At 33.6% G+C, this 27,399-nt stretch overlaps 1 protein-coding gene and 1 pseudogene across 3 annotated transcripts in view; both read left to right on the forward strand.

Moving 5' to 3' along the window:
- Window positions 1-25,790, forward strand: part of ZC2HC1A (zinc finger C2HC-type containing 1A) — a 37,488-nt gene extending 11,698 nt beyond the window's left edge. The window contains exons 4-10 of one of the 2 annotated variants that reach the window (XM_081070272.1): window positions 4,856-4,997; window positions 7,047-7,195; window positions 11,909-12,005; window positions 12,659-12,758; window positions 17,715-17,831; window positions 20,824-20,931; window positions 23,399-25,790. In XM_081070272.1, the coding sequence (XP_080926398.1) occupies window positions 4,856-4,997; window positions 7,047-7,195; window positions 11,909-12,005; window positions 12,659-12,758; window positions 17,715-17,831; window positions 20,824-20,931; window positions 23,399-23,564 (879 nt within the window). In that variant the 3' untranslated portion in view covers window positions 23,565-25,790. The remainder of the gene's footprint in view (window positions 1-4,855; window positions 4,998-7,046; window positions 7,196-11,908; window positions 12,006-12,658; window positions 12,759-17,714; window positions 17,832-20,823; window positions 20,932-23,398) is intronic. The other variant, XM_081070271.1, reaches the window with a different exon arrangement.
- A 207-nt stretch (window positions 25,791-25,997) lies between these two features.
- Window positions 25,998-27,160, forward strand: LOC308506595 (nucleosome assembly protein 1-like 1; annotated as a pseudogene). The gene has a single exon. The product of its transcript is annotated as a nucleosome assembly protein 1-like 1 (transcript).
- Window positions 27,161-27,399: the final 239 nt, after the last annotated feature.

The raw sequence follows: 27,399 nt of genomic DNA on the forward strand, positions 1-27,399 counted from the left end.
TTACATTAAGTATTTATAGTCTTGCTACTTAAAGCGCGGTCTATAGAGCAGTAACATCAGCACTATTTGAGAACGTACTACAAATGCAGACCCTCAGGTCCCACTCATACATACTCAATTACAGTCTGCATTTTAACACAGTCCTTGGGTGAGTCATATGCACATTAAAGTTTGAGAAGCAATGCATTAGAAGATTTTGAACATGGTAGTGTAGTTCTCAGTATATTTTTCTGTATCAAAGAAGTCCTACAAAATCAGAAGAGTGGAGCAAGCAAATACAAACTCCATTTTTGGAGAAAGTAAAGCCAGATGTATAATCCACAGACTATGCAATGCAAGTAAGGGCTGCCCAAGGAACTGAGATCCAGGAGAAACTACCAATAGAGGACAATGCAGGAAGTTGCTGGGTCCCCGTGGCCCTGAATCTGGGAACCTGCCACCTTCAAGGTGAGGGGTCTGATCAGGAAGTGTATGTCCCTTGTTTACTACAGCCAAGGCAGGAGCTGGGATGAGTGTGGCCGAGATAGACGAAAGCCAGGAGGGAATAAGTGGGGAGAAGAGGCACAGAGAGTTGAAGAGGCCCAGCCAGCAGCAGAGACTCTTACAAAGCACTAACGGGGGAAAATAATAATAACAATAAAAAAACCTCTCTCTGAAGGTGAGGGGCCCACTCTCTTGAAGTAGTTAGTGTGGGAACTGGGGGGAGTATGGCTGGCAGGAGTAGCCCTCTTGGAGCCACATGGTTTTAGAGAAGTGGGACAGGTACGTCCAGTTACACAGAGAAACCTTATTTGCGTCTGTATGTGATGCAACAGAGAAGAGAGCTATTGGTTTCTGTAACCTAGAAGGCTACGGTGGGCTTCTCCTTCTCCCTAAACCTCTTGTAAGTAGCTGTACCAGGAAAACCTAACTCATTCAATAATGAGCAATAAAAAAAAATTAGATCAGCATTGATACAGAGATACTATGAGGGAAAACATAGAAGAGAGCAGCGAAACTGAGCAGTAGATGAATAACACTCATTATGGAGCACATAAATGTTGTGAACAGACATTTCACTATAAAATAAAAAACTCAGCATGGTACTGGCATAAAAACAGACACACAGAACAATGGAACAGAATAGAGAGCCCAGAAATAAATCCATGCCTATATGGTCATTTAATCTACGATAATGGAAGCAAGCATTTACGGTTGGGTAAAGACAGTCTGTTCAATAAATGGTGCTGGGAAACCTGGACAGACACATGCAAAAAAATGAAGTTGGACCACCTCCTTACATCATATACAAGAATAAATTCAAAATGGATTAAAGACTTAAATGTAAGATCTGAAACCATAAAACTCCTAGAAGAAAATATAGGAAGAAACTTTACAGACATTACCCTCAGTAAGATTTTTACTGATATATCCCTACAGGCAAGGGAAGTAAGAGAAAAAAATAAACGTGGGATTATATCAAACTAAAAAGTTTTTTCACAGCAAAGGAAACTATCAATAAAACAAAAAGGATCCTCCTGAATGGGAGAAGATATTTGCCAATGATATATCCAATAAGGGGTTAATATCCCAAATTTATAAAAAACTCACTCAGCTCGACTCCAAAAAAGCTAACAACCCAATAAAAAAATGGGCAGAGGACACAAAGAGACATTTTTCTAAAGAGGACATACAGATGGCAAACAGACATATGGAAAAATGCTCAGTCTCACTAATCCTTAGAGAAACGCAAATAAAACCCACAATGAGATACCACCTCACCCCAGTCAAAATGGCCATCATCAATAAATAAAATAACAAGTGCAGGAGAGGCTGTGGAGAAAAGGGAACCCTATTGTACTGTTGGTGGGATTGCAGATTGGTGCAGCCCTATGGAAAACAGTATGGAAGTATCTCAAAAAACTGAAAATGGAACTACCTAATGACCCAGCAGTTCCACTCCTAGGTATCTATCCGGAAAAATGCAAAACTCTAATTCAAAAAAACTTATGCACCCCGATGTTTATTGCAGCACCATACACAATAGCCAAGACATGGAAACAGCCGAAATGCCCATCGGTAGATGACTGGATTAAGAAATTGTGGTACATTTATACAATGGAATATTACACAGCCATAAAGAAGAATGAAATCTTACCATTTGCAACAATATGGATGGAACTAGAGAACATTATGCTAAGTGAAATAAGTCAGACAGAGAAAGACAAATACCATATGATCTCACTTATATGTGGAATCTAAAGAAAAGAATAAATGAATGAACTAATCAGATACAGTTTCAGAGACATAGAGGAAAAACTGAGGGTTGCTAGATGAGACGGGGATAAGGGGGGAAGGTGAAGAGATTAGAAAGCACAGTAGGTAAGCACAAGATTGCCATGGGGATACTAAAGTCAATTTTGGGAATGTAATCAATAATGTAAAGATTTTGTAGGGTATCCGATGGACACGTGTCCCATTAGGGAGACCACCTCAGGGATGATGTAGATGCTTGATCACTGCATTGTACACCTGAAGCTGAACAACAATGAATGTCAACTACAAGTTTATATATATATATATATATATATATATATATATATATATATATATATATATATATTACAAGAAGCGGAGTACGGCATTAGGAATACAGACAGTGGAAATGTAATGGCTGTGTGCAATGTCAGAGGGGTAGTAGATGGGGGGATATAAATGGTAAATGTCTATTACATTGTTTTGTATACCTGAAACTAATAATAATAAAACCCTCAAAACCATCTCAATCATGTAAATGTGCTTATATTTAGAAAAGGTTTTTACATCTATATTCATGAGAGGTGGATCTATCATTTTTCTTTTTATCAAAGTTTTGTTGCTCTCATAAGACTAGTTGGAAAGTTGTTCTGTTTTTTTTGAAAGAGTTTTTGAAAAATTGATGCTATTTATTTCTTCCTTAAATATCTGTAAGAATGCAACAGAAAGGCATCTGGTCTAGAAGTTTTCTAATAGATTCATTTTAAAACTGTAAAACACTATGATTTTCTGTTTCTTCTGGTATCTGTTGTGTTTTTCAAGGATATTGAAAATTACTCATTTCATCTTAATTGTCAAATTTGTTAGCATAAAGTTTCTTTATAATATCTTCTTTCTCATGTTTGTAAGAACTGGATTATATACTATTTTCCATTCATGAACCATCTGTTGACTTTGTTGATTCAACATATATTCTTGAGTTAAAAATAAAAACATAATAGGAATACTTGGATATTTCAATAATATTACAAAATAAATCTTTTGTAGCACATAAGCTAGCATCATATTTAGTGGGAAGACACTTAGAGGTGGTTCCATTAAAGTCAGGAACAAGACTGAATTCCACCCAATACAGTAAGTACTAGCTGATAGTTAGGTAATAACAAGAAATTAGTTTCATAGGTATTGGAAAAGAGAAGATAAAACTGCCATTGGTAAGAGATGAAAACCCAAGAGAATCAACCTAGTACATTACTACAATACAGAAATTACTAGGTTTCATATTTCAACAAATAAATGTAACATAAAAATGAAGAAAAGACCTTTTATGAAAGAACACCACCAATTATTAAAATATTTAGGAATAAAACTTATAATAATAAAGGTACAAGACTTCCACAAAGAATATTTTAAAAAACTACTGGAAGACAAATGAACACTTTTTCAAATGGAAATATTTCTCATATTCTTGGATAGGTAGACTTAGCATAATAAAGTTTTTAATTTCCTTGTTTATGAACATAATGTTTAATTTTCCCAGTTAAAATAGTCTTTTAAAAAATTAGACCAGCTGATTTTAAAGTTCATATGATAAAAGAATAACCAGAAAAATTGTAAAAGCAGAATAAAGCAGGTTACCCGACCAGATATTAAACTATTATTATAAAGTCTCAATATTTAAAATACTGTTCCAGACACAAGGATAGTCACAATAATGGAACAAAAGAAAAAGTTCAGAAATAAATCCAAATACAAAAGAGAATCTGGTAAGTGTATTATCCCAGATGAGTGGGGAGAAAGTCAGTGAAGTTTGGTGAGACAGCTGCAGAGTTGTGTTCACAAACAAAAGATCAAGTTGAATCCATATGTCACACCGTGTTTCAGGATAAATTCAAAACGAATAAGAGATTTAAACATTTTTAAATGACACTGCTAAAGTTCTGGATAGAAATAAATTTGCATTTTACTTTGGTGTGAGCCTGGGATTTGCTGACCTGTGACTGCAAATCTTCAGACCATAGAGGAAAGATTTGTAAATTAAACCATACTTAAAAAATAATTCTTCACATAAGAAGATCCTTAGACAAGGGCAAAAGACAGACATAATTGTTGGGGAGGGTAGGGCTAATCTCTAAAGAGTTACTGGAAATTGTTTTTAAAAAAAAAATTAAAAGGCCAGTAACCCAATAGATAAGTTGATTAGCCATGTGAGCAGTTCACAGAAAAGGCAATACAGATGATTCTTAATGATATGAAACGATACTCAATCTCATTCATTATGAGAGAAAAACCACTTAAAACCATAGAGAACTAGTTTTCACCTCTGTAATCACCTTATATACTCTGTTGGAGAAACTGGGAAAACTAGGAGATATAATGTGAGCTTAAGTGTATATAACACCTACGGAAGTTAATTTAGTAGTGTCTACCACAATTGCAATCGCGTTTTAAAAATTGCATATAATCTACGCTTGTAGTTGCATAAAGTGTTTTTTTTAATAATTGTAAATTGAAAGAAGACCGGTTAAGTACTTCTGGTAAGAAAACTAAGCAATGTGGCATTTCCTCAAGTTTTATCTCAATTTACTTAAGTTCTGAAACTGTTTTTCTTTAATTACAGCCTGAACCACCAAAGAAGCCATCTAATTGGAGAAGAAAACATGAAGAGTTCATTGCCACCATCAGAGCAGCTAAAGGCCTTGATCAGGCACTTAAGGAGGGGGGCAAACTTCCTCCTCCTCCTCCTCCTTCTTACGATCCTGGTACGTGGGGTGCTGCTGGCAGAATGTTTATGTGGGGAGAAAATACTGATAGAATTTGTATACATTTTCCATTGTTACTGAATTTAATTCAGTGTTGAACACAGAAATGCATATTTTTATAACAATAGTTCTATTTAAACATAAAGCATTATAATATTTTAGAAATTATTATAGTAACTCTTAAATATTAATATTCCAAGAAATATTTTAATAATGGCTCACTGTGGATTGAAATGTAGATTTAGACTGTTATTGTCTAGTTCTTTTGAATCTTCTCTCTCTGGGAAAGAAAAAAAATTATAGCATTGCTTCTAAAATGTACAGTTCAGGTGGGGAAACTACCAGATAGACTGATATAACTAAATTATACCCTAAACTTACATACTATTGTGTTTTCTTTGTTAGGTACATAAAAGTTGCTTGTTAATGTTAAGAAAAGCAAGGCAGGATGCCGGGAACACATGTGAGATATTAAGATCCTGAAAGATTTAAAATAGCACAGTTGACACTTTGACGTTGGTTATTAGACTAGCCTAAAGAGGTCGTTATTTTAATACAACAAATTAGCTACATTAAAATTATGTTAGTATTCTAGATTGGGATTTATTTCTTAGTAAAGAGAAATTTCTTTAGAAAATGTAGGTATGATCATTTTTTAACATTTTATTGTAGAGGAGAAGTTGGCAAACTATTTTTATAAAGAGCCAGACAGTAAATATCTTAAGCCACAGGGTCTCTCATTTTTGCAACTACTCAACTCTGTAAGTATGGCAGGAAATCTGCCACTGTTGCAAGAAATCAGCCACTGACATTATGTAAATAAATGGGTGTAGCTGTGTTCCAATAAAACTTTATTTATAAAAACTGGCAGCAATCAGTCTGGATTTGGCCTGGAGGCCCTAGTTTGCCAACTTTGTTTAGAGTAATTAACTTTAATTTTCTGAGTGTTTTGGGGCCGTCCTAACTGGGTTTGGGTCTCTCCTAATCCTCCCTTAATTTTCCCCATAAAGTTTAATTTTCTCTCTTTTGAAGTTATTTGTATGTTACATCTTATTTAACATGATTATATTTCTCAAGTTTACATAAACCAGGGAGCAAGGATGCCTGTTCTTCAGGAAATTTGGGCTTTAGAAATTCTTGAATCTCTTAGTCCTAACAAAATAATTTCTGTGCTATTAGACATTTTAGACTTATTCCACTAATTAGCAGGATAAATTTCTAAGCTTCAGAGGAGTATAAATTCTAAAGTGCAAACTCCAAATCAAAAAGTAAAACTGTTGAAATAACTTGAGATATTTTTTTTTTTTGACATTGCTAAAATTTTTATATTCATGTCTTCTCAGTGTCTCAGTTGAGTTCTTTTACAATGCAATAACATTTGGTTTGCTTTGGGATAATTTGGAGATTTAATTTTAAAAGAAATTTTATTTACAATATAAATTGCTTCTTAGACTATGTATCATGGAACCATTTGTTCTTTCTTAAATTTGAAATAATTATTTTAATTGTTATCACTTCTTCCATCTGTTGTGACTTATAAAAAGAAAACTGTATAAAGCTGATTAAACTATTTCTTGACAGTTTTCCTCTAATTGAAATAAAAGATTTTAGCAGGTGATCCCAATTTTTAAAATATATTTTAATGTAATGTGATATTACTGCTTAAGTAGTCTACCAGATAAAAATATGTTTTTATGATGAAAACATACAAGTATGGCATTATAGAGGCAAAAAAGAAATAACATTTTTCTTCTACTTATTAATTTTTCATACTGAGGATTTATCTTTTGGGGCTTTTTTTTTCTCCCTCTCAAATTTGATTCTAAGTGGGGAGAAAATTGGAATTGATCATATATTAGCAGGCTGTTTCTTTAAAACTCTTTACTAAGTTTAGATAAGGCAGGTTGGGTGGTTATAAAGAAAAGAGAGTTTTGGCTTATCAAATGTTATTACTTATACATACATCTTAAATTAACATTCATAAAACCTTATAATTCTTTACATCCCATTTCAAGTATTACGTTAATTTGTTTCTTTTTTCTATTTTAGATTATATTCAGTGTCCATATTGCCAGAGGAGATTTAATGAAAATGCAGCTGATAGACATATAAATTTCTGTAAAGAACAGGCAGCACGTATTAGTAATAAAGGCAAATTCTCTACCGATACCAAAGGAAAAGTGACTTCTCGGACACAGGTGAAATGCTCAACTTAATCGTTTCTACAGACAAATGAGAAAATGACTTTTTCAAGTTCACTGTTTTGTGTTTATACTTTACAGAACATTTAAGTACAGTTCTCTCACCTGTAAAAATTTATGTTACTGTTCAGAGATTTAGTGAGCAATTTGAATGGCTAATTGAAAACAAATAATGAGAATTAATTAGTTTGAAATGGACTTGAGTTAGTAGAGATGTGAAATTATACAAATTTTAAAGAGGTTTTAGGAAGTAAGAAATTAAGTCAAAAACAGGTAAAGCAGATTCAGAGGAAACGAGAAGAGTTAGAAAAGTGAAAAAATGGCAATGAAATCCTCGTTTGAAAATCATGTAAGTACTACATGTTTCCATGTTATATATAAGTAATATACATGAGGGAATGAGAATATAGGGTGAAATACAAACTGCTACCTTTGAACTTTTAGGCAAATAACATTTCATGTATGTAAGCCTTTATATTTTCATCTGTGAATGGGTAATCTACACGATTATTATAAGTAGCAAATGAAATAATGCATGTGAAAGTACTTAGCAAACCATAAACCGTACATGTGAAATTAATGTTCACAGTATTATTGTTTTTCTTCAAGCAGGTTGTTATACACAAAAATTGATAATGTCATAATTCCAAGCAAATGTCATTGTTTACGAAGTTTTCATTTGTAAACAATTTTTTTAGTGCTGTCAATCTAGCAGGCAGAAAATACATTCATTTCTCTTGTTACTTATGAAAATTAAACATTAAAAGACCCCATTACAGTTGGGGCCTCCTTGAGGGAATCCTCTTACTGAATTTTTGTTAATATTATTGGAAATAAAGTACATCATTATTAGCATCATCATGTGGGAAATGAAGAGTGACTCCTTTTGAATAATTTCCAAAGCAGGTGTGAAACAATGCATGTCTTTTACATAAGCAGTTAGAAACATTAATAAGACTTTTTTGTTTTGTTTCAAGAATAAAGTAGTCAGTAGAACAAAGGAAATACAATAGAATATGCATATTACAACAACTTGGTGCCAAATGATTGGTTAATGTAAAATCCAGGTAGTCAATAGTTCCCACCTTAAATTGTATCAGTTCAGATTCTATGCACAGTCATATACAGAGGGTGCAAAAAATAATGTATACACATTTTAAGAAAGGAAAAAACTGTTAAAATTGTAATATTCAATACATACCGATAACAAAAGATGAATACAAGTCATGTGTATACATTTTTTTGGCACTCCTGGTATATTCATTTTAATCTAACCCTGTATTTTCTCATTTCTGTTCACTCAAGAAATTTTTATTGATTACCTTCTTTGAATGAGACACTGTACCAAGTACTGGGTCTATACTGTGTTTCCCTGAAAATAAGCCCTAGCCGGACCATCAGCTCTAATGCGTCTTTTGGAGCAAAAATTAATATAAGACCCGGGCTTATTTTAATATAATATGAGACCGAATTTTATATAAGATCGGGTCTTATATTAGTTTTTGCTCCAAAAGACACATTAGAGCTGTTGGTACGGCCAGGGCTTATTTTCGGGGAAACACGGTATTGGTAAACTAAATGGAATACTTTTCCTAAAGATGCTTAAATGCATCCTTCTTATACTCATATGTGGCAACTTTAATCTGGCCTGCCTGCAGGCTACTTTTTGACCCTGCTCTGATCAAAATAATGATACAAATATGATGAAGATTATTTCCTACAGGTCAAAACCAGTTCTACTATTTAATTAAACTTTGGTTATTATTATTAGTTAGGAATTTTATCAAATTCAGGCATGGTTATATTAGAGAAGACCCATGAAGAAACAGCAAACCAAAAATGTCATTTAATTTATACTAAATCAAAACATCTTACTATTTTAAATGAACAGATCATACTGAAATAGCCCATCTATAACTTGGGTCCTGAAGTACTCTTTCACCACATTTGGCTAGGTTAAGTTACCTTCTGAATTGAAAGCAATATGATATACAGTTTATTATTGAGGTATTTTCAGTATCCTCATTGACTGTTATCCTACCTATTCCAAAATAATGCAGTTTTAAGTCTGACCCGCTTTTCATTACTACAGGTTGGTTTTCTTTTTCTAGAGTTTCGTATAAATGGACTTGTACATATATACTGCCGTGTCCTTCTTCAACTTAGAAAAATGATTTTGAGTTTCATGCATGTTGCATGTGTCAGCAGTTCTGAGTAGATTATTTCATTGTATTATAACCACATTTTGTTTAGTTATTCACCTATTGATGGACATAGGGATTGTTTCCAGTTCTAGGCTATTATGAATAAAGCTGCTAGTAATGTTTATGTACGAGTCTGTGTGGACATACATTTTCATTTTTCTTGGGTGAATACCTGAAAGCAGGTGGCTGGGTGATACAGTGGTCATCCATTTAAATTTTATAAGAAATAACCAAACAATCTCCACAATGCATATACCGTTTTACATTACCACCAGCATTATAGGAGAATGCAATTGTTCCTCGTTTTCATCAGCACTCAATAATACCAGTCCTGAGCATTTTCAGTGTTCAGTTGAAGGTTTGGTTCAAATAGTGCTTTCTACCATTGTATCAGAAATGAATGTCCTCCACGTTCTTTAGGCTTTTTGCAATTTCAGTAAAACGTCTTTGTAAATATAAACACTAAGGAAATTTATTAGATTTGCGATCTATATAAAAACACATGAAATAAGCACCTAAAAATACTTAATGAATGAAATGTATAGTGCCATTAAAATGAATTTATACAAAATTGTTGATAGCTAGACTCATCCTGAAAACTTTTATAGAATTTCAGCCAGATGTTGTAAAATAGATAAAATACAGCTCAGTAAGGAAGGAGTCAGATTATCTAGGTCAGGGGAACAGCAAGTTACTGAGAGGCAGGTGAATATGCTTTACACAAGAGGCATTCAGAGTAGTATGTGGATTCATTGAGAAAACTAACCTGACTCGTTCTGGGTGAAAGTCCTGGGAAATCTTATAGGCGATAGATAAGGTGGGCTAGGTCCTGGATATCTCAGGAAACCTGACAATAAAACAAAGTAAAATGGTAGGAGGCCAAATATAGAGAGGGGAAAAACAGAGCACCTTTTGAAAGGAATATTCAGCCTTTTTCTATTTGTAAGCCACCTAGTTACTACTAAATTCTAAGATGTACATAAAAATCTTGAGTCCCTGGTATGTGATGCTATCAGGCCCCTGTTGTCTAGGTCCAGCCTGGACACTTGACCTCTCCGTAGGAGATACACTGCATCAGCACCCTGTGTTTATGCTGGTCCTTTTGCTGCGTTTTGGTAGTTAGCACAAATGAGTGGACCTTCAATTCTTAACCCAGTTGCACGGACCCTATTTTCAGTAGACATGTCTGATTTTTTTTTTAATTAGTTTTAAAATCTTGCCTAATGTCTTCATTGGTATTTTAGTGGGAGAGACTGATTCTAACAGATGCCCTTTTAAACCGGAAACACCGCTTAGGTTTTCCAAGAAACTGTCTTTATATGGCTCATCTCCAGAGTCTTCTAGTCATTTGTTCATCTGATCGTTACTGAAGGTTTTCTATTTCCCAAGTGCTTAACAAATTTCAGTTTCTGGCAAAATAGTTCCAGATGTGCATGCTATTTGTGTGTGTGTGTGTGTGTGTGTGTTGTGTGTGTGTCCCTTTTGTTAAGATTCTTTTTTGTCAAGACTGAATTTCAAAGGGTTGTAATGTTTGAGTCATTTTATTCTGATTATTGGTATAAAATATGATTTGATTTGTGAAAATTAGGTTAAAACCAGTTTTCTCATGAAGTCTTGAGCGTTTACATAATGCCTGAGGCTAAATCCCAAGGACACATGCCAGCACAGTGATGACCTTACAGTTTGAAGCACTGGGCTAGAACGGACGTGGCATGCGTCTTAATTTCTGCTCTCTTGTTGAGTTGGGGTGTAATCCCAGAGCATGTTTGTTTATATTAGAGCAGGTGATTGATAAGATAGTTTTGTATTCAGTACTGAGCAAAATTTTGCTCATTAAGTGACAGTACAATAAAATTAATAATGCTGTTCCTCTAGAGAGTAGAGAAAAAATAAAAATAGACAAGATAAGCTGAAATACCCTATCTTTTCTCAACCCATACCCCATTCATCTGACATGATGTGGTGAGAATAGTGAAGCCAGAATTAGCTCTTTTTCTTCACATTGGGGAAATCTAAACGGCAGCTATTATAAAATTTGTCCAGACTGATACATAATGCTACCAGTTTTTATCAGGAAATATGGCTGGATTACATATATGAAATACAGAACCATAGCCAGGAACATGTAAAAGTCTTGACCGTTAAAGCACCACCCAGAGCATCACACGTGTTTTTAAGTTTTTCTGTTAATGTTTGCGTGGAGTTTAAAAATCTTAACATTGAGGGAATATTTTTGACTAAACTGTTTTTTTCCCCCATGTGAACTGGCAAAAGTTGCTCTTCTTTTAGCGGTGAGACATCCGAGTCGCACTTTCCATATATCAGTTTTGAGAACATGTTTTAGCAGACCTCTCTGAGGTGACTTATTTTAACCTACACTTTTTCAGTGTGGCTAACTCAGTGGCTAAAAAAAAGAACGCTCATTTAAGGGAATGTGAGCTTTTGAAATACTAGTTTACAATGCACAATCAAAAATGATGTTGATATTTTATTTTTATTATTTTAGTATAAGCCACCTGCACTTAAAAAGTCAAATTCTCCTGGAACTACGCCAGGATCTTCACGATTACCGCAGCCGAGTGGCATGAGCAAAACTATTGGAGGTAATGAGACCCACGAAAAATCTTTTTTACCTTCCTTCCTTCCCTCCGTCCCTCTTTCCCTCCCTCCATCCCTCTCTCCCTATCACTCTTTTTCTCTCTCTTTTTTTGTTGTTATAAAAACACTGTTGGTAGAGAAGGAAATGAAGATGGTATTCTATTCTTGATTATTAAAATAGATTATAATTAGCAAGAGATGGAGAGGAATAAGTAATTATTTCTAAGTAAAAATAACGTAACTTTCAATAGCTTATACTTGAGACATTTTATAGTTTTTTTAGATTAAATGTGTATCCTTGATGTTAGTGATATAATATCTGTTCAGAATAGTCAACCAGATTCTTTTGATTCTTTGACCAGAGTATTTTTCCCTCATTTCTACCTAAATCTGAACTTGACAGTTGTATTTAATAGACACATTTAATGGTTTGAAAAAGATATTGATCACTACATTGTACCGTTATTTGTATGTAATTTGTAAGAAAGAAAGAAATTAAAAATGAAGGATGATATATGTTATTCCCTGGAAGTTTCATTTTTAAAAAAATAACTTGTTTTGATTATTGCCACTAAAGCATTGTTTTCCTTGTCAGATGCTCTGTTTTATGTGATATTTTTAAAAGTGTCATTAAAACTAATGCCTTTTTTATTGCAAGGTGTGCCTTCAGGTAAAGTGTCTTCAGTTAGTAGCAATTTGGGAAACAAACTTCAGACCTTATCTCCCTCCCATAAAGGGATAGCAGCCCCTCATGCTGGGTAAGTCTACATTGAACTTAATTTATTTTATATATATGATATATATACATACACGTAAAATACTGAGGTTTTATTTTGCGTGAATAATTGGCTTTTTCGTTAACCTTACTTTTTAGTTCTTTTGTCCTTTAACGTATTGCTGATCAGAAATACAATCACTGCTATTGATGGTCTAAATTAGTATAACCATATTAGAAAAAAATCTCGTGGCATTTAGCAAGAGTGTTAAAAACATTTTTGATTGAATGATTTTACTCTGAGAATCTAAAGAAATCATTTGAAATACAGAAGATTTTTGTAATAACCATAATTCATCAAGCTTTATGTATTAGGCACTGTGCTAGATATTTCACATATAATTGTATTAAAACCACTCCATTACCAGAAGATGAGAGGTTCAGAAGCAAAGTGATTTACTCAAAGCCATACAGGTGTTAAGAGTTGGAAGAGGATCCAGATTGGGGTATTTTTAGCTCTAAACATTGGCCTCTTTTCAGGTGTTTCATTATAATGTTAAAAATACAAAATCACCTAAGTATGTATAGCTTTGTTGGAAGAGCAAATTTTGAAAATCTATAAAGGGATATTATGCAACTATAAAATGTACATAAATTTTAATAGGATGGTTCAGCTATAACAAGAGGACTATAGGATACAAACTCCATGTTTGCTGTGATAGAAACTAGAAAATGTGTGTAGACAAAAAAGGAAAAAATATACTGAAATATTAATAGTGGGTGATTCTTTTCCTTTTACTTCATTATTTTCCAAAGTACTTTTTATCTTTCTGCAATTTTATATACGTGCTTTCACTAAAGTAGCATAATTAAGCTTTCAACAATTATTTTAATGTGGGAAAATTGTTGATAATACTAGAGACTTTAGTAGAAGTCTTCCTTTTCCAATAGCAACTCACTTTCTCTTCCATTTTGATGTCAGCAAATTAAGGATTACTATATGACCATTAGAATAAGGGATTATGTCTATATCTTTAGAAATATTCATTAAATTGATTTAGGAAATATCAACTTTAGGAAATATTATTTTTAGTTTGTATAGGTTGTTACTTTAGTTTGTATGAAATATATACGAGGGTATACATCAGATAACAGTACTTGACTTTTGTTCCCTAATTTGGATTATAATAGAAAGTGCAAGAGCTAAAAGGAATTTAATTATTGTAGAAAAAGAAAAAAATCAACTAACAAGATCTGATTATTTAAATGTTGTTGTTTTTTTTCTTTTTGGTGTGCTTCCAAAAAGAAAAGAGAAGAGACAGACTGTCCTTAAGAAAGAGAGAGGTTATCAGTAGAACAGGTAGTTGAAAAGTAAAAGGTTCTCATCTTCCAGTGATAAAAACTGATTTGATTTTTTTTCTCTACTGAGTTGACTTTAATAAAGATAGACAAAACCACGTGTTTTAACTTTACAAAGACTTTTTAACCATATCACAGAGAACTGCATTTCACATTAGTTTCTAGGGTTTATAGTATTATTTATATTAGGTTGGTGTAAAAGTAATTGTGTTTTTGCAGTTATTTTTAACCTTTTAAATCGCAATTACTTTTGCACCAAGCTAATAGTTTCATTTATACTTGATTATGAATTAAAAGCTGGTAATTTCCAGTATCTCTGCTATCATACTGTTAATTTTATCAATTGCAATATGAAGTTGAACTGATACCGTGTTCTTCAATAGGGCCTGTGAAGCTGGCTGGGATGATCACAGGGGCACTGATTTGGATTAGAAAACTAAGCTTCTGGGTCCTGCTTTGCCACTAAATAGCTGTGTCATGTCACTTTGTGCTGATCTCTTTATATCTCTTTTCTGTGTCTCTCTGACAACATTCCGTGACTCTGGTTAGATAATGAGAACAGAAAGTCTGATCAACATTTACATCATCCCTGGGAGAAAAGACGTTTTTACTAACAATCAAAGATTTTGAGCCCATAATTTTATATTATGTGCTCCTATACATAATGCCACGAAGATTTAAAATTTCTGGTTCTCCTACATCATATTAAACTGGCAAACATAACTGTTCAAATCCCAATTGTCCATTTATATATGATCCTTACATGTTAAAGGAATGTTTGTAGCTACTGGGATGAGAACAGTGGTGTTGCTTCTGGCTAACGTATTGCTATACTAACTGGAACATTACTGTGTTACTATATGAAATAGAACCATTCATGGCTGTCTGTCTAGTGGCAGACTTCATTCTTTTTTTTAGAATTACTGAGGTAATGATCTGTTTGTTTCCCTTTGGATTGTAAGCTCTGTGATGGTAAAGCTTTGCATGCCCTCTTGCTTACAGATGTAAGCACAAAATGTAGTATAATGCCCAGCTTACAGGCACAAAATAAATTTTTGACACATAAATGAAAAAAATAATGAATTAATAAATTAAATCCCTCGTTTGTCAACCTGTTGGCACATCATAGAGTCATGGTCCTGGTACATACTAATGGAATAATTATCTTTGATAATTATTCAATCAAAATCTTTGATTGAAGTTTGTATGGCAGCTATTATTTTCACTGACAGAGGATTCAGGATCAAGTAAAGGAATAACTGAAATGTTCAAGAAATTGAGCATCTTCTGATATTAGTAAAATGGAATAATTTCAGTGACTTGGGATTGTTTAAAACCTGGCATATACATAATCTTTATTGCGGTGTGCTTTAATCATGCATACCAGTGGTCTGTAATATTTAGCATATATTGGAGTCATACAGGAAAATTTATCTTCACATTTGTAAAAATTCTCATGTTTGAAAATTAATTTCTCAATAATCATCTGTGGGTCAACTGATTTTAACAGATTTCTTTTTTAAAGTAAAATGTAAACCCACTAGAGTTTTTTCCCTTATTCTAAAAGATGACTATCTCTAATCCTAGATTTTAGAAGTATGATGAAACACAGAGCTTTTAAATAAATATTGCCACATTTGAATTGTCACAGAGTTCACATAGCCATGCTTTGAGAATCGTGTTTTCTTAATGGTTAATTACCAGCTTAAATGGATAGTTTAGCTGATGATTTTCAATAGCTAAAATATCAAAGTCAAAGAATCTCTGTTCAGTTACTGGGAAAAAGTTTACTTTGGAGCAACAGAATGCACATAAGGAACATTTCTTAACACAGAAATTGAATGTGGATTGAAGCCTTTAAATTCCCTTTGATAATATCACTTTTGCAGAGATTTCATTTTTTTCCCCCCAGTTTCCCCTCATCCCTTATCTTTAGCTACGGGAGGTTGAGTCACAGAAATATAAGGGGTTTGATAGAAAAGGAGACATGAGCAAGGAAGTGTTTATGTTCTCTAAAATAAATGTGGAGATGGTACATGAGAAATGATCTGTTACATCTTCTGTCCTGCGTAGTTTAGAGAAAGGGTTAAGTGTTTGAAAGTTCTTTCACAAACTAATACTTAAAAAATTTATTTAGTTACCCCAACATTGACTTTTATTACATGGCATTCAAAAATATATGTGTAATCAAGATTTTATATATATATATTTAGATATGTTTATTTTATATATCAATCAATTTATATACAGAGGATGCCAAAAAAATATATATACATTTTAAGAAAGGAAAAAACTGTATTAATAGATACCGATAACAAAAGATGACTACAAGTCACGTTTGACGTCTGCAATTACAAGAGGTGCTCAAAGTGGTTACCATCAGCGTCCAGACACTTCTGATTATGGCAAACTACTGCTTGAACAACGTTGACAAAAGTGTTAACATCTCTTAAAATGGATATATATATATTTTTTGGCACCCACGGTATAATATATTTATATGTGTAAATTTTTGTATATATACAGTCTTGATTATACTATTGAGATTTATAAATTTAGGTTGTTTTGTATGGTTTTACCTTGATATCAGCATACTATAAAGTAGCAAATTATAGCAGAAGTTTAAGTGATTTTTAGTTTAAGAATAACATTTACTTACATTTAGCCTAAGTAACATTTGAATTGTTTGTGTATTTATATATTCCCCGAAAAAAGACCTAGCCGGACAATCAGCTCTAATGCGTCTTTTGGAGCAAAAATTAATATAAGACCCAGTCTTATTGTACTATATAAAATAAGATATTAAAATAAGATAGTTCTCCTGATTTCATAATTTTCCCTGCTCCCTACTATGAATGCACATTGGTTGGTGACTGTATGTGTATATGAGATTCAGTTATTTGATTGACGTACAATGAAATATCTACAAACCAGCAATTCTTCCCTTATCCTCTAGGTGGAAATCCTTTATACTTTTGGTCTGGCCTCTTAACATTTTTACATGCGATTTTTCACAATCACTATCCATATTTGTTCACATAGGATCATATTTTATTTTCTCTGAATAAATTTCAGAAATAGCTATTCTTTGCTAGAAAGTCAAATTGGGTAAAGATATAAATATTTATATGATTTCTTATTTTTGGAATTTTAAAATGCAGGGGAAATGATAAAATAAAAGAATAAAGAAGAAAAAAGAGAAAGGTTCTATGAATTCAGGGAAGGGAAACAATGAGATTATTTGGGAGCTCCATAAGAACAAGCATCAGATCTGTCTTATTTACTAGAACAACTTTCAGTTCACTTCTAGCTTCACCAATTTTACTTGAAACAGTTTTTGTCTTAAGTGTCTTCATTGATTGCATTGTCCTGCTATGTGTAAATGTGGCATTTATTTGGAAATTCATCAAAACTGGTAGCGTGGCCTAATACTCAAAATTTTTATATTTAATAATGGACATTGTGTGGCGTATCTGAGGATTCTTTTTGACATTGGTCCTTACCCTGGCAGTCAGATAATTAAGAGTTTGGGGCTGTGGGGACTTTCTGATGAATCAGAATAATGTCATTTAAAAAAATATATACCCAGAAGCAAACAATAGCAATCTCCTTATGGGTACACCTTTATATATTTTAATAGTAAGATGGACAAGTTAGGCCCTCCACTTCGAACTGGAAGACATGTGCAAAGGTTGTATGACAGTGATACAAAATCATACAGTGCCGTCAAAAGACATGAGTTATTACCCATTTACAAGTAAGTATTTGTAACTCAGTTTGGTTAATCTTTTTCAGATATTTCCTTAAAAACTTTATATAGTGGAATACTATAAACTCGTATATGCCTATACTTAAAAAAAAAAAATTCTTCATTGTTTTTAAGCCAAGAAATGCTAAATAATATTCTCGGACTTAAAACACTTTGATTTTTGGTGAACATTTCTATTGTCCTGAACCTTTTTAAGAGCGTACATTTTATTCCATTAAATTTTAATTTTTAGAGGGTTGAAATAGTAGTCACTTTCAATAATTGTTATTTTTATGAAGCTTTTTATAGGAGTAATATTTTTGAAAAGAAGAATATAGGGATTATGCCATATATGTTATATAATATTGCTCGATTATCTCATAGTTGATGAATTATTATAAAAAGGCAGGGAAAGAAAGATCCTAGAAAGCATTTAATCTAGGGATCCTCAGTCTCTTTGTGGATGGTTATAAATTCCACATAAAACGGGGAGGATATGGCAGTCATTTTGGAGCACATAAAACTTCAAGGTTCATTAGATTGGGCTCCAACACAAGTCTAGGCTCTCATTTTTAAAGTGATGAAATTAGGGCCTAATAAGTTACTTACTAAAGTTGAAAAATATATTAGCTATACAATAAAATAAAGATGGGAGAAGTCTTGAAGATAGTCGCAGCAGCCCTGAGTATTTTAAGTATAATAGTTAATGATAAATCCTAGAAGGAACAATCTGTGCCCTAAGCCATTTTTCTTTTCGGTACTAGGACTGCATGAACGAACCACTGACTAGCCGGAAGCTGTATTAAGTGCAATTCTAGTATTAAACCTTCTCTTATAACTTCGTGAACTATAGCGGGCAGATTCCACTTTTCAGACTCTGGCCAGGAAGAAAAATGTGTTCCCCTTGTGAGACTGGGGCAACACGTTTCAAGTACTGATCAGGACTCTGTTTCCCAGTCTCTAAGAACGGTTCTTAACATTCAGATTCTCTCTCTTAAATGTTACTAAAAATACCTGATTGACATTTAATAATGGCAGCTATTATTTAAAATCGTATTTTTTCTCTAATGTTTTTACTTTCTAATTATTTGAACAACTTTAAATTATCGATATGGTAGTTGTGTGTGTGTATATGTATGGGTGTGTTTGTATTATCTGTATACCTCATGTACATACTATGTAAAAGTGATAGGATTTCTAACAGGACTTTGTTCTAGAGCCAAACAATAAAAAATGCTTCCTCTGCTTATGACTGTCACTGGAGGAATTGCCATTCTTTGGCAATGATTGTTTAGAGGTCGATTTTCTAAAAAGGGACTGTAGCAACATCCCTACAGGGGCTATATGAGAGTAGAAAACACCTCAAGATGGACTTGCAGTGACCATTTGAAGGTTATTTGAGGTCCGGGGTAACCCATGCATTCCCCAAGGTGATTTCTGTAGAAGTTTAGAAATAATTTAAAGTAACTATTCAAAGCAGCGTGCCTTTGAATGATAACATTGCATTTAAGTATAAGATTTGTAATATGACCCACTAAATGCAAGTTCAAGTACTCTGATCATGTAATAGCTTTGCAAATTACTGAATCTCTCTGACTCTTGAGTTTCTTCAGCTTTAAAATGTGTTCTTTTCTGAGTTTTTGTGAAGGTTAAACAAAGTGAAGTATGTATCATGTCTGACATCATATTTGGCATGTAGTGGGCATTTGAAAAACAGATTACCTGTATGTATTTTCAAGGTCACTATTTAAAATTCTGGGAAACTCTCTTCAACTTTGCTGTGTAAGTAAAGAAGGAAGACTCTCAGCCAAAGTTTAAGAACTTCCGTTCTAAAGGAATTTTAAAAAGTATTCTGCATGTTCGTCTAACATAACATTGCTTATCTCTGAAATGAAAAGACTCAAGTAAATCTCTCAGGAGGGGGAGGGAACTAATTTACTGAACATCTGACCCCAAGTTCAGCAACCTACTGACTGTCTCACTTTGGGTAAGGTACTTAACTGCCCTTTGCCTCTGTTGTAAAACGGAGTTATTAAATCTCCTTACTTGATAGGATTACTATGGTGATTAAGTAAGTTTATATATGAAGGCAATGAGAGATGTGGCTATACCAAATGTAGTGGGCACCATAATATAAATGCTAACTTGTAGTAGTAGCAGTAGCCACAGTGGTAATGAAATTATCATCATCAACTATTCCAAATGTTCAAATAAATTACAGTTTGTATCTCGTAACGTCCTATAAGATAAGTGATGATGGATTCAGAGAGGGTGACCACTATCACCAAGTTGGTCAATAACAGTGGGATTTGAGTAGATTCATTAGAATCCCAAAGCCTATGCTTTTACCTTTATACCGTCATATACTCTCCTAAGTTTTCTTTGATTCCTGAGGTTTCCGAAAGGGAATTTAGAGATGATCCAACCACAACTCTTCCAGTGATACCAGATAGCCAGGCTGTGTGTTGGTGAAATTAAATCTTTGAAGGGAAAATTATATTAACCCATTTATTTAGTTGCTGCTTCTCACAATAGAGTCTCAAAAATAAACTATTAGCCCCTCAAGTGGCTGGCTCATGTTTAAAGTCGTTAGTAATGTTTAAAGTCTTTTACTCCATCTCACATGCTTAGCATATTATTTAAAAGTTATTCTTTCATAGGCATTAACAGAACAGATCTCCATTTTGAGGAAATTGTATGTTTTAAACTTCAAAAAACTTGAAGCTTTTCAGACTTACTAACTTACAAATTCCATGTAAAGCATATGTACCTATTTTAATTGATCTTTTATACCATCAGGATAGTGTTAGTAAATGCAAAATGCTTTGATTTATCTTTAGTATTAACTACCATTGTTTTCATATTTAAAATAATTATTTGGATTTTAATCCTTTGACTTAACCTCTCAACAGCTTCTAATTATTTTTTTAATCATGCAAATAAGCAATTTGAGAAATAAATGATTACTATTCAATACTTTTTCATTATACCACCCTTCTAGAACTAACATCAAACCTCGAAATTCTACACCACCTAGTTTGGCACGAAATCCTGCCTCAGCTGTACTTACAAGCAAGAGAAAAACATATGCTGAAAGCTACATGGCCAGGTATGTTTTATTTTAATAAGTAAACTAAAAGTGAATACAGTTTTCCAACGACCGCCTACAAAAATATGTATCAGGCTTTTATACAAAATCTGATTTTTTTTTTGCTATATGATTTAATCTGGCTTTTAAATTGTACACTAAAGAAATAGTTTGTACATCAATCATATTTTCCTATACCTGATAATTATTGTTGTAAATTCTCAAGGATAGTTTGTTCAGTTACACTGAATTCAGTTGTGTTCTTTGTATCTGCATTTTTAACTGCATCATGGTTATTTTTACCTCTACAAGTTGAATAATGCAGTAACCAGTGCTATTACAATTTTCAGCAGCATTCTAATTTAAACCCCTGCTGAGGCTGTGACTATCCATGTACTTCCCTTTCTATTCTGTCACAAGGTTTGTATAACTTTGACATTCATTCTGTTTTTAAGCATATAATGAAATTGTCCCAGTTACAGATACTTATTTTTTATAGAGATCCTAACTTATTCTAGAAAGTTTTAAGGCAAGGTATATAAATTCATGATGTACAGTATGGTACAATGTTTTTTTAAATGAAAGTAGAAAGGAAAAATGAGAGTTAAAACACAACAGTGAAAAAGGAGTGAAGTTAGTCCACAAAATATTCCAGAAAAGTTTAAGGCAAGGTCCATGAAGCAAGATACTTAGCTCTCAGAAAAGTAAGAGAAATTTCCACAAGACAAAAATATGCAGGAAGCTAGAGGTCAGATTGGTAAATTACCCCTGGCAGCAGCTGCACTGAGGTTTTGACTGATCGTCACTACTTGGAGGCGTGGGCTTTAACGGCATTGTGGGAGAGAGTTGTTTTCTTGGACTGACACAAAGGGGAGCATTAGAACTCAGTTTTCCCTTCCTCTGCTCCCATGCCTCTTCCTCCAAGCCAGGACCCTGGAAATGCCCACCAAGGGGTCATCTCAGGCTCAGCTAGAGATACTCACATGACAGCGTTACGTGTGGCATTGGACTTATTTACAGGAAGTACGAATGATACCGTGTTTCCCCGAAAATAAGACCTAGCCAGACAATGAGCTCTAATGTGCCTTTTGGAGCAAAAATTAATATAAGACCCAGTCTTATTTTACTATATATAAGACCGCGTATTATATAAGTAAATGTAATACCGGTCTTATATTAATTTTTGCTCCGAAAGACGCATTAGAGCTGATTGTCTGGCTGTGTTTTATTTTCGGGGAAACACAGTAGCAGGGCAACATCAGGTGTCTCTCCTATTGGAGCCCTCGCTGCTGTCCTGGAGCTAGTCTTCTTTGGCTGACCAAGCGACAGCTTAAGTGTGAGAACAAGATCTCATAGGTGGCTGTAAGAATAGTTTAATTAGAAATTATGTGTCCCCAAGGGAACCAGTAGCTCTTAGGACAGTCCAGGGATAAGTCCTGAGGGATATGTTCAGTTTCAATCAACTATAAGCCTTCTTACCTGGAAGAACAGCTGGCATTCCACCATTATTAGGTTTTTGTTAAACAGAGCCAGGAAGTTGTCCCAAGGCCAGATGTGTCCACAGAAAGGGAGAAAGAGTGCTGTCAATCCTTTTCTCAACAATATTCAAAGGGTTGTCTCTCAGTGAAAGGATGGATTAGGAAAAAAAGATTTCATCAACCAGGACTCCATGGAAACTTGAGTGTCTCAGCCACAGCTCAGAACAATGTAAGAGTTCCCAGATCATTCATAACTATAGGCTTACGTTCACATGAGTCTAGGGTTAAAAGTACAATATCTGCCTGTTCTAAGAAATTCTTATCTGGTTAGATAACTTACGTAGACGTAGTGTAGTAGCTCCCTCAGAGCCCCTAAAAGCAAAAGCAAATTGTCTGGTGTGAAATGCTCTTAACCTAGGGCTTTCTGGTTCTCAGAGGTAAGCAAACATGAGCTCACAATTCTGACTTACAAGATACACATGGAAATTCCAAACTATACTAAGAAACTAGCAATCAGTCACAAGAGGTAACAGAAAACAAACACAAGCGCCCATTGCTTAAGATTTTGAAATCATCAAATATTGCTTTTAGAATAAGTCTGTTTAAAGTATATAAAGAAATAAGAGAGAGAATTGGACTCATAAACAATAACAGTATACTATCACAGAAAGATTTGAACACCTTTGCAAAAGAACCAAATAGAACTCAACATAAGGAAAAAAAACTTAACTCAAAAGATCATTTAAATTATAGAAGTCACAACAATATACAAGAAGTGAACTAGAGGATAGATTTAAAGACATTATTTAGGGACAAATATAATTCCAAATAAAACACTTCAAATTTTAATAGTTACAAAAAGGTTCTTTTTTATCTGAACTAGAAGAATATTAAAAATGAGATTAAGAAAGCTTTTAGTTATACTTAATATGCCCTTTTTTCCCAGGGTTATGGGTTGAAAACAACTGAAGTGAACTTTGTGTTTCTATTTTTTTCCTGTAATTCTCCAGGCCAGATGGAGACTATATATCTTCATTCAATGGTGGAAACATTAAAGGCAATGAAGGAAATTCATCTGGACACTTACCAAAATTCTGTCATGAATGTGGGACTAAATACCCTGTAGAATGGGCAAAGTTCTGCTGTGAATGTGGCATTCGAAGAATGGTTCTGTGAACAAAATCCCAAAAGAAAAAGAGCTAAGTCCAGAATTTTATGACTTGCTGCTTCCAGCTAGAGCACTTCCTCTAGTTATTTTGTGCTAAAATTATTCAAAATACTTTTTCCAGCAATTTTTGGAGTATACTCCTTTGACTATGTAATGTGTGTGTGTGTATGTATGTGTATATATATGTACATAATAAATGTATAATAAATACCTGATACCCCAAACTGTGCCATTCAAGGAAATATTTACTTATCTGTCAGAAAATAATTTCAAGTGGAATCATTAACTTAGGTATTGGTTTTATATTGCTGTCGTTAAAATCCAGTAAGTATATGTCTACAAACCTTCAGACTCTAGTGCTTGGCCCTTCGCACTTTAGGATGATTATTATTTGAACAAAAAATCAAAATAAACATTTTTATTATTGGTGCCTATTTTCACATATTATTGGTATCTGTTATAGTAAGATGGGATGCTTGGAATTTTGGAATTGAAGAGAATATCTTTAGTTACAGTTAGTTATGTGAGGTCATTTTCCTGTAGAGCTCTTCAATAGTTCATTTATAAATATTTTAAAAAATAGGATAAAAACCAAAAACCTTAAGGTCTATGTTACCCTTTATTTGGTGTATGATTAATTATATAATTTAAATTTCTTTACTCATTCTCTGAAAATGTAATTATGCAATTTCCTTTTCAGAGACACAAGGCTGAAAACACAAATATACCTTATTCAAGTTATAACAGAATGTTTTGTTTTACCTCTATGTATTAGTTGAAAGTATATTCTTTTTTACTGATTACACTCGAAAGTTTCACTTTCCTTTCTATAATCTCATGACTAAAGAGTATTTTTAATTTGCTACTTCATTTTTGCAGTTTGAACATGTAATTATTTAATGTAAAAATGCAAACATTTCTTTCAAAATCTTTCACGTTTATTTCTATATATCTGAATGTAGAAGAAATGACTCTAATGGATTTTAAAACAAATCACCTCACCTAATAATAATTTTGGTAAATAATCACTAGTGCAGAGCATGGAGGTAAAAGTATTCAAATTCAGTCCCTTGAAGTATATAGACAGATGTAGTTATGATTAGGTTAAGAAAATATCTAATTTTTCCTACTCATGTTTTCTTTTTAGTTTTTAATGTAGAAACACCATTCACATCACAAGGCATTGAAAATGCGTTGCTTTAATGCACAACTGACTTATTATGTGATTAAACATTCACAAAAATTTAATTATACTGTAACTTTGGCTAAGATACAGTTTTTATCATTGTCACATTCAATGTAACGTAGTATTCAGTACAAAATCTCTGTGCTTGTGCAGCCATTTTCAGTAATTTAGTAGTTATTTCTGTTGAATCATACCTAATAGCTTTGATCACATTATAAAGCACAAGCAAATCTTTTATAGGCCATTTCTAGCTTCTTGTTTATGATTCTGATCAACTATAAGAATCAATGTAGAAATTTGTGGCTTATAATTTTCTCTGAAATTCATTTATGCTTATACTTTATAATTTTATTCATTAGTCATTTTTTCATTCAGGCAGGGGATATAAACAATGGGAATGGGAATTGTCGTTTTACTTGCATTACTTGTCCTAATTGTCATCAGTCACATGAAGAACTTTTAACTCTTGTTTTATCTAGAATGGAGTTCTGTTTTCTTTCAAGTATTTTTTAAGACCACATAAATTTTTGTCTGCTCAAGGAAAGGGTAAATAAATGGGCTTAAATAAAGTGGCACATGTTTGATTCTCACTGAATTTTATAGTAGCAAGTAAATGTTATAATGTACTACATGGAAAATGAATTCATTAAGGAATCATCCAATTCCAGAACACAGATTATTATAAATAGTAAGTAGGTGAATATATTAATGAATTATGAAACATGTTATAGCATTGTATTTAAATGCATTTTTTTATATTACTTGCATATGTTCTCACATTGATTTGTTGTGCAATAGTTCGATTTTTAAGAAATTTTCCTAGATCTGTGCATCATTTATTTTATTTTTATTTATTTTCACAAGTATTTGCCAGTGTGGTAGAATTAATAAAAAGATTGTAAGCTTAAATTAAAATGTAAAAATTGCTTATATATCATTCTGAAAGCTATTAGCTTGAAAAAGATTATTATGACTGTTTTTTCTTGTTCACTCTTTTTATATATTACAAATAATGTTTTCATTTTTGAACCTATTCAATAAAGACATGAAAAAAAAATGCTAGTTGGTTTTCACTGATGCCTTATCCAGACTTAGGTAGAAAGATAAGAACACACAGAAACATGAAGAAAATATTCGAACATTTTCAGCACCATCTGCTCAGGGGCCACCTCCTGCTCTTCCCGCTGCTTCCCTGAGTCACCACCGGCACAGCTCGGGCCGCCTGGCTCCCCGTGCTATTTGGCGTTCTTACAACATGGCAGACATCGATAACAAAGAACATCCTGAACTTGATCAAGATTTGGATGATACTGAAGAAGTAGAAGGGGGAAAAAAGTAGAAGAAACTGGTGAAGAAACAAAAATCAAAGCACGTCAGCTGACGGTTCCGATGACGCAAAATCCTCAGATCCTCGCAGCCTTTCAAGAAAGACTTGACGATCTGCTAGAAACACCAGCAGGATGTGTTGAAAGCTTGTCTGGGGCAGTTAAACAACGAGTGGTTGCTCTCAAAACCCTTCAAGGTAAATGCACAGATAGAAGCCAAGTTCTATGAGGAAGTTCATGATCTTGAAAGAAAGTACGCTGTTCTCTATCAGCCTTTATTTGAGAAGCCATCTGAAATCATTAATACACTTTCCGAGCCTACAGAAGAAGAATGTCAGTGGAAGCCAGGTAAGGAAGATGAAATTTCAGAGGAGCTGAAAGAAAAGGCCAAGACTGAAGATGACACGAAGGATGAAGAAAAAGAAAGACCCCAAGGCAATTCCTGAACTTGGGATGACTTCTTAGGAATGTTGACTTGCTGGCTCATGTGGTTCAGAACATGAGGAACCTATTCTGAAGCACTGAAACGGACTAAAGTGAAGTTCTCAGACGCTGGCCAGCCTATGAGTTTTGTCTTCGAGTGTCACCTTGAACCCAGTGACTATTTCACAAATGAAGTGTTGACAAAGATCTATAGGATGAGGTTAGAACCAGATGATTCTGATCCCTTTTCTTTCGATGGACCAGAAAATACGGGTTGTGTAGGGTGCCAGAGAAATTGGAAAAAAGGGAAGAATGTCACTTTGAGAACCACTAAAGCGCAGAAACACAGGGATGTATAAGAGTTCATACTGTGACCAAAAGAGTTTCCAATGATTCCTTCTTTAATTTTTCTGCCCCTCCTGAAGTTCCTGAGAGTGGAGATCTGGGTGATAAGTCTAACGGCAGCCTTACTGCAGACTTTGAGACGGATCGTTTTTTACATGAGTGTATAATCTTAAAATCAGTGTTGTACTTGACTGGGGAAGCTATTGAAGATGATGATGATGATGATGATGAACAAGCAGATGAGGAAGGGGGAGGAAGAAGGTGAGGAAAATGATCCAGATTGTGGCTCAAGGTTCAAAACCCAGCAGAGTGCAAGCAGCAGTGAAGCAGGATGGATAATCTGTCTACACTCATCTACCTTCTGCTTCCCTGGAAAGGATGAATTTTCATCACTTGACAAGCCTGTTTCACATTCTTTCGTGTTTGCTTCTTTTTGCAGCCTAAAATAAACATGTCAAACATAATTTTAGTTCTCACAAGAAAATGTCTTATTTTTGTAATTCAGGTAGAAGCAGAGTCCTAGCTTGAATGAAGCCTTGTACCCAGTTAACCATATTGAGGAAA

This window comes from Rhinolophus hipposideros, assembly GCF_964194185.1.
Source record: "Rhinolophus hipposideros genome assembly, chromosome: 13".
Classification (NCBI taxonomy): Eukaryota; Metazoa; Chordata; class Mammalia; order Chiroptera; family Rhinolophidae; genus Rhinolophus; species Rhinolophus hipposideros.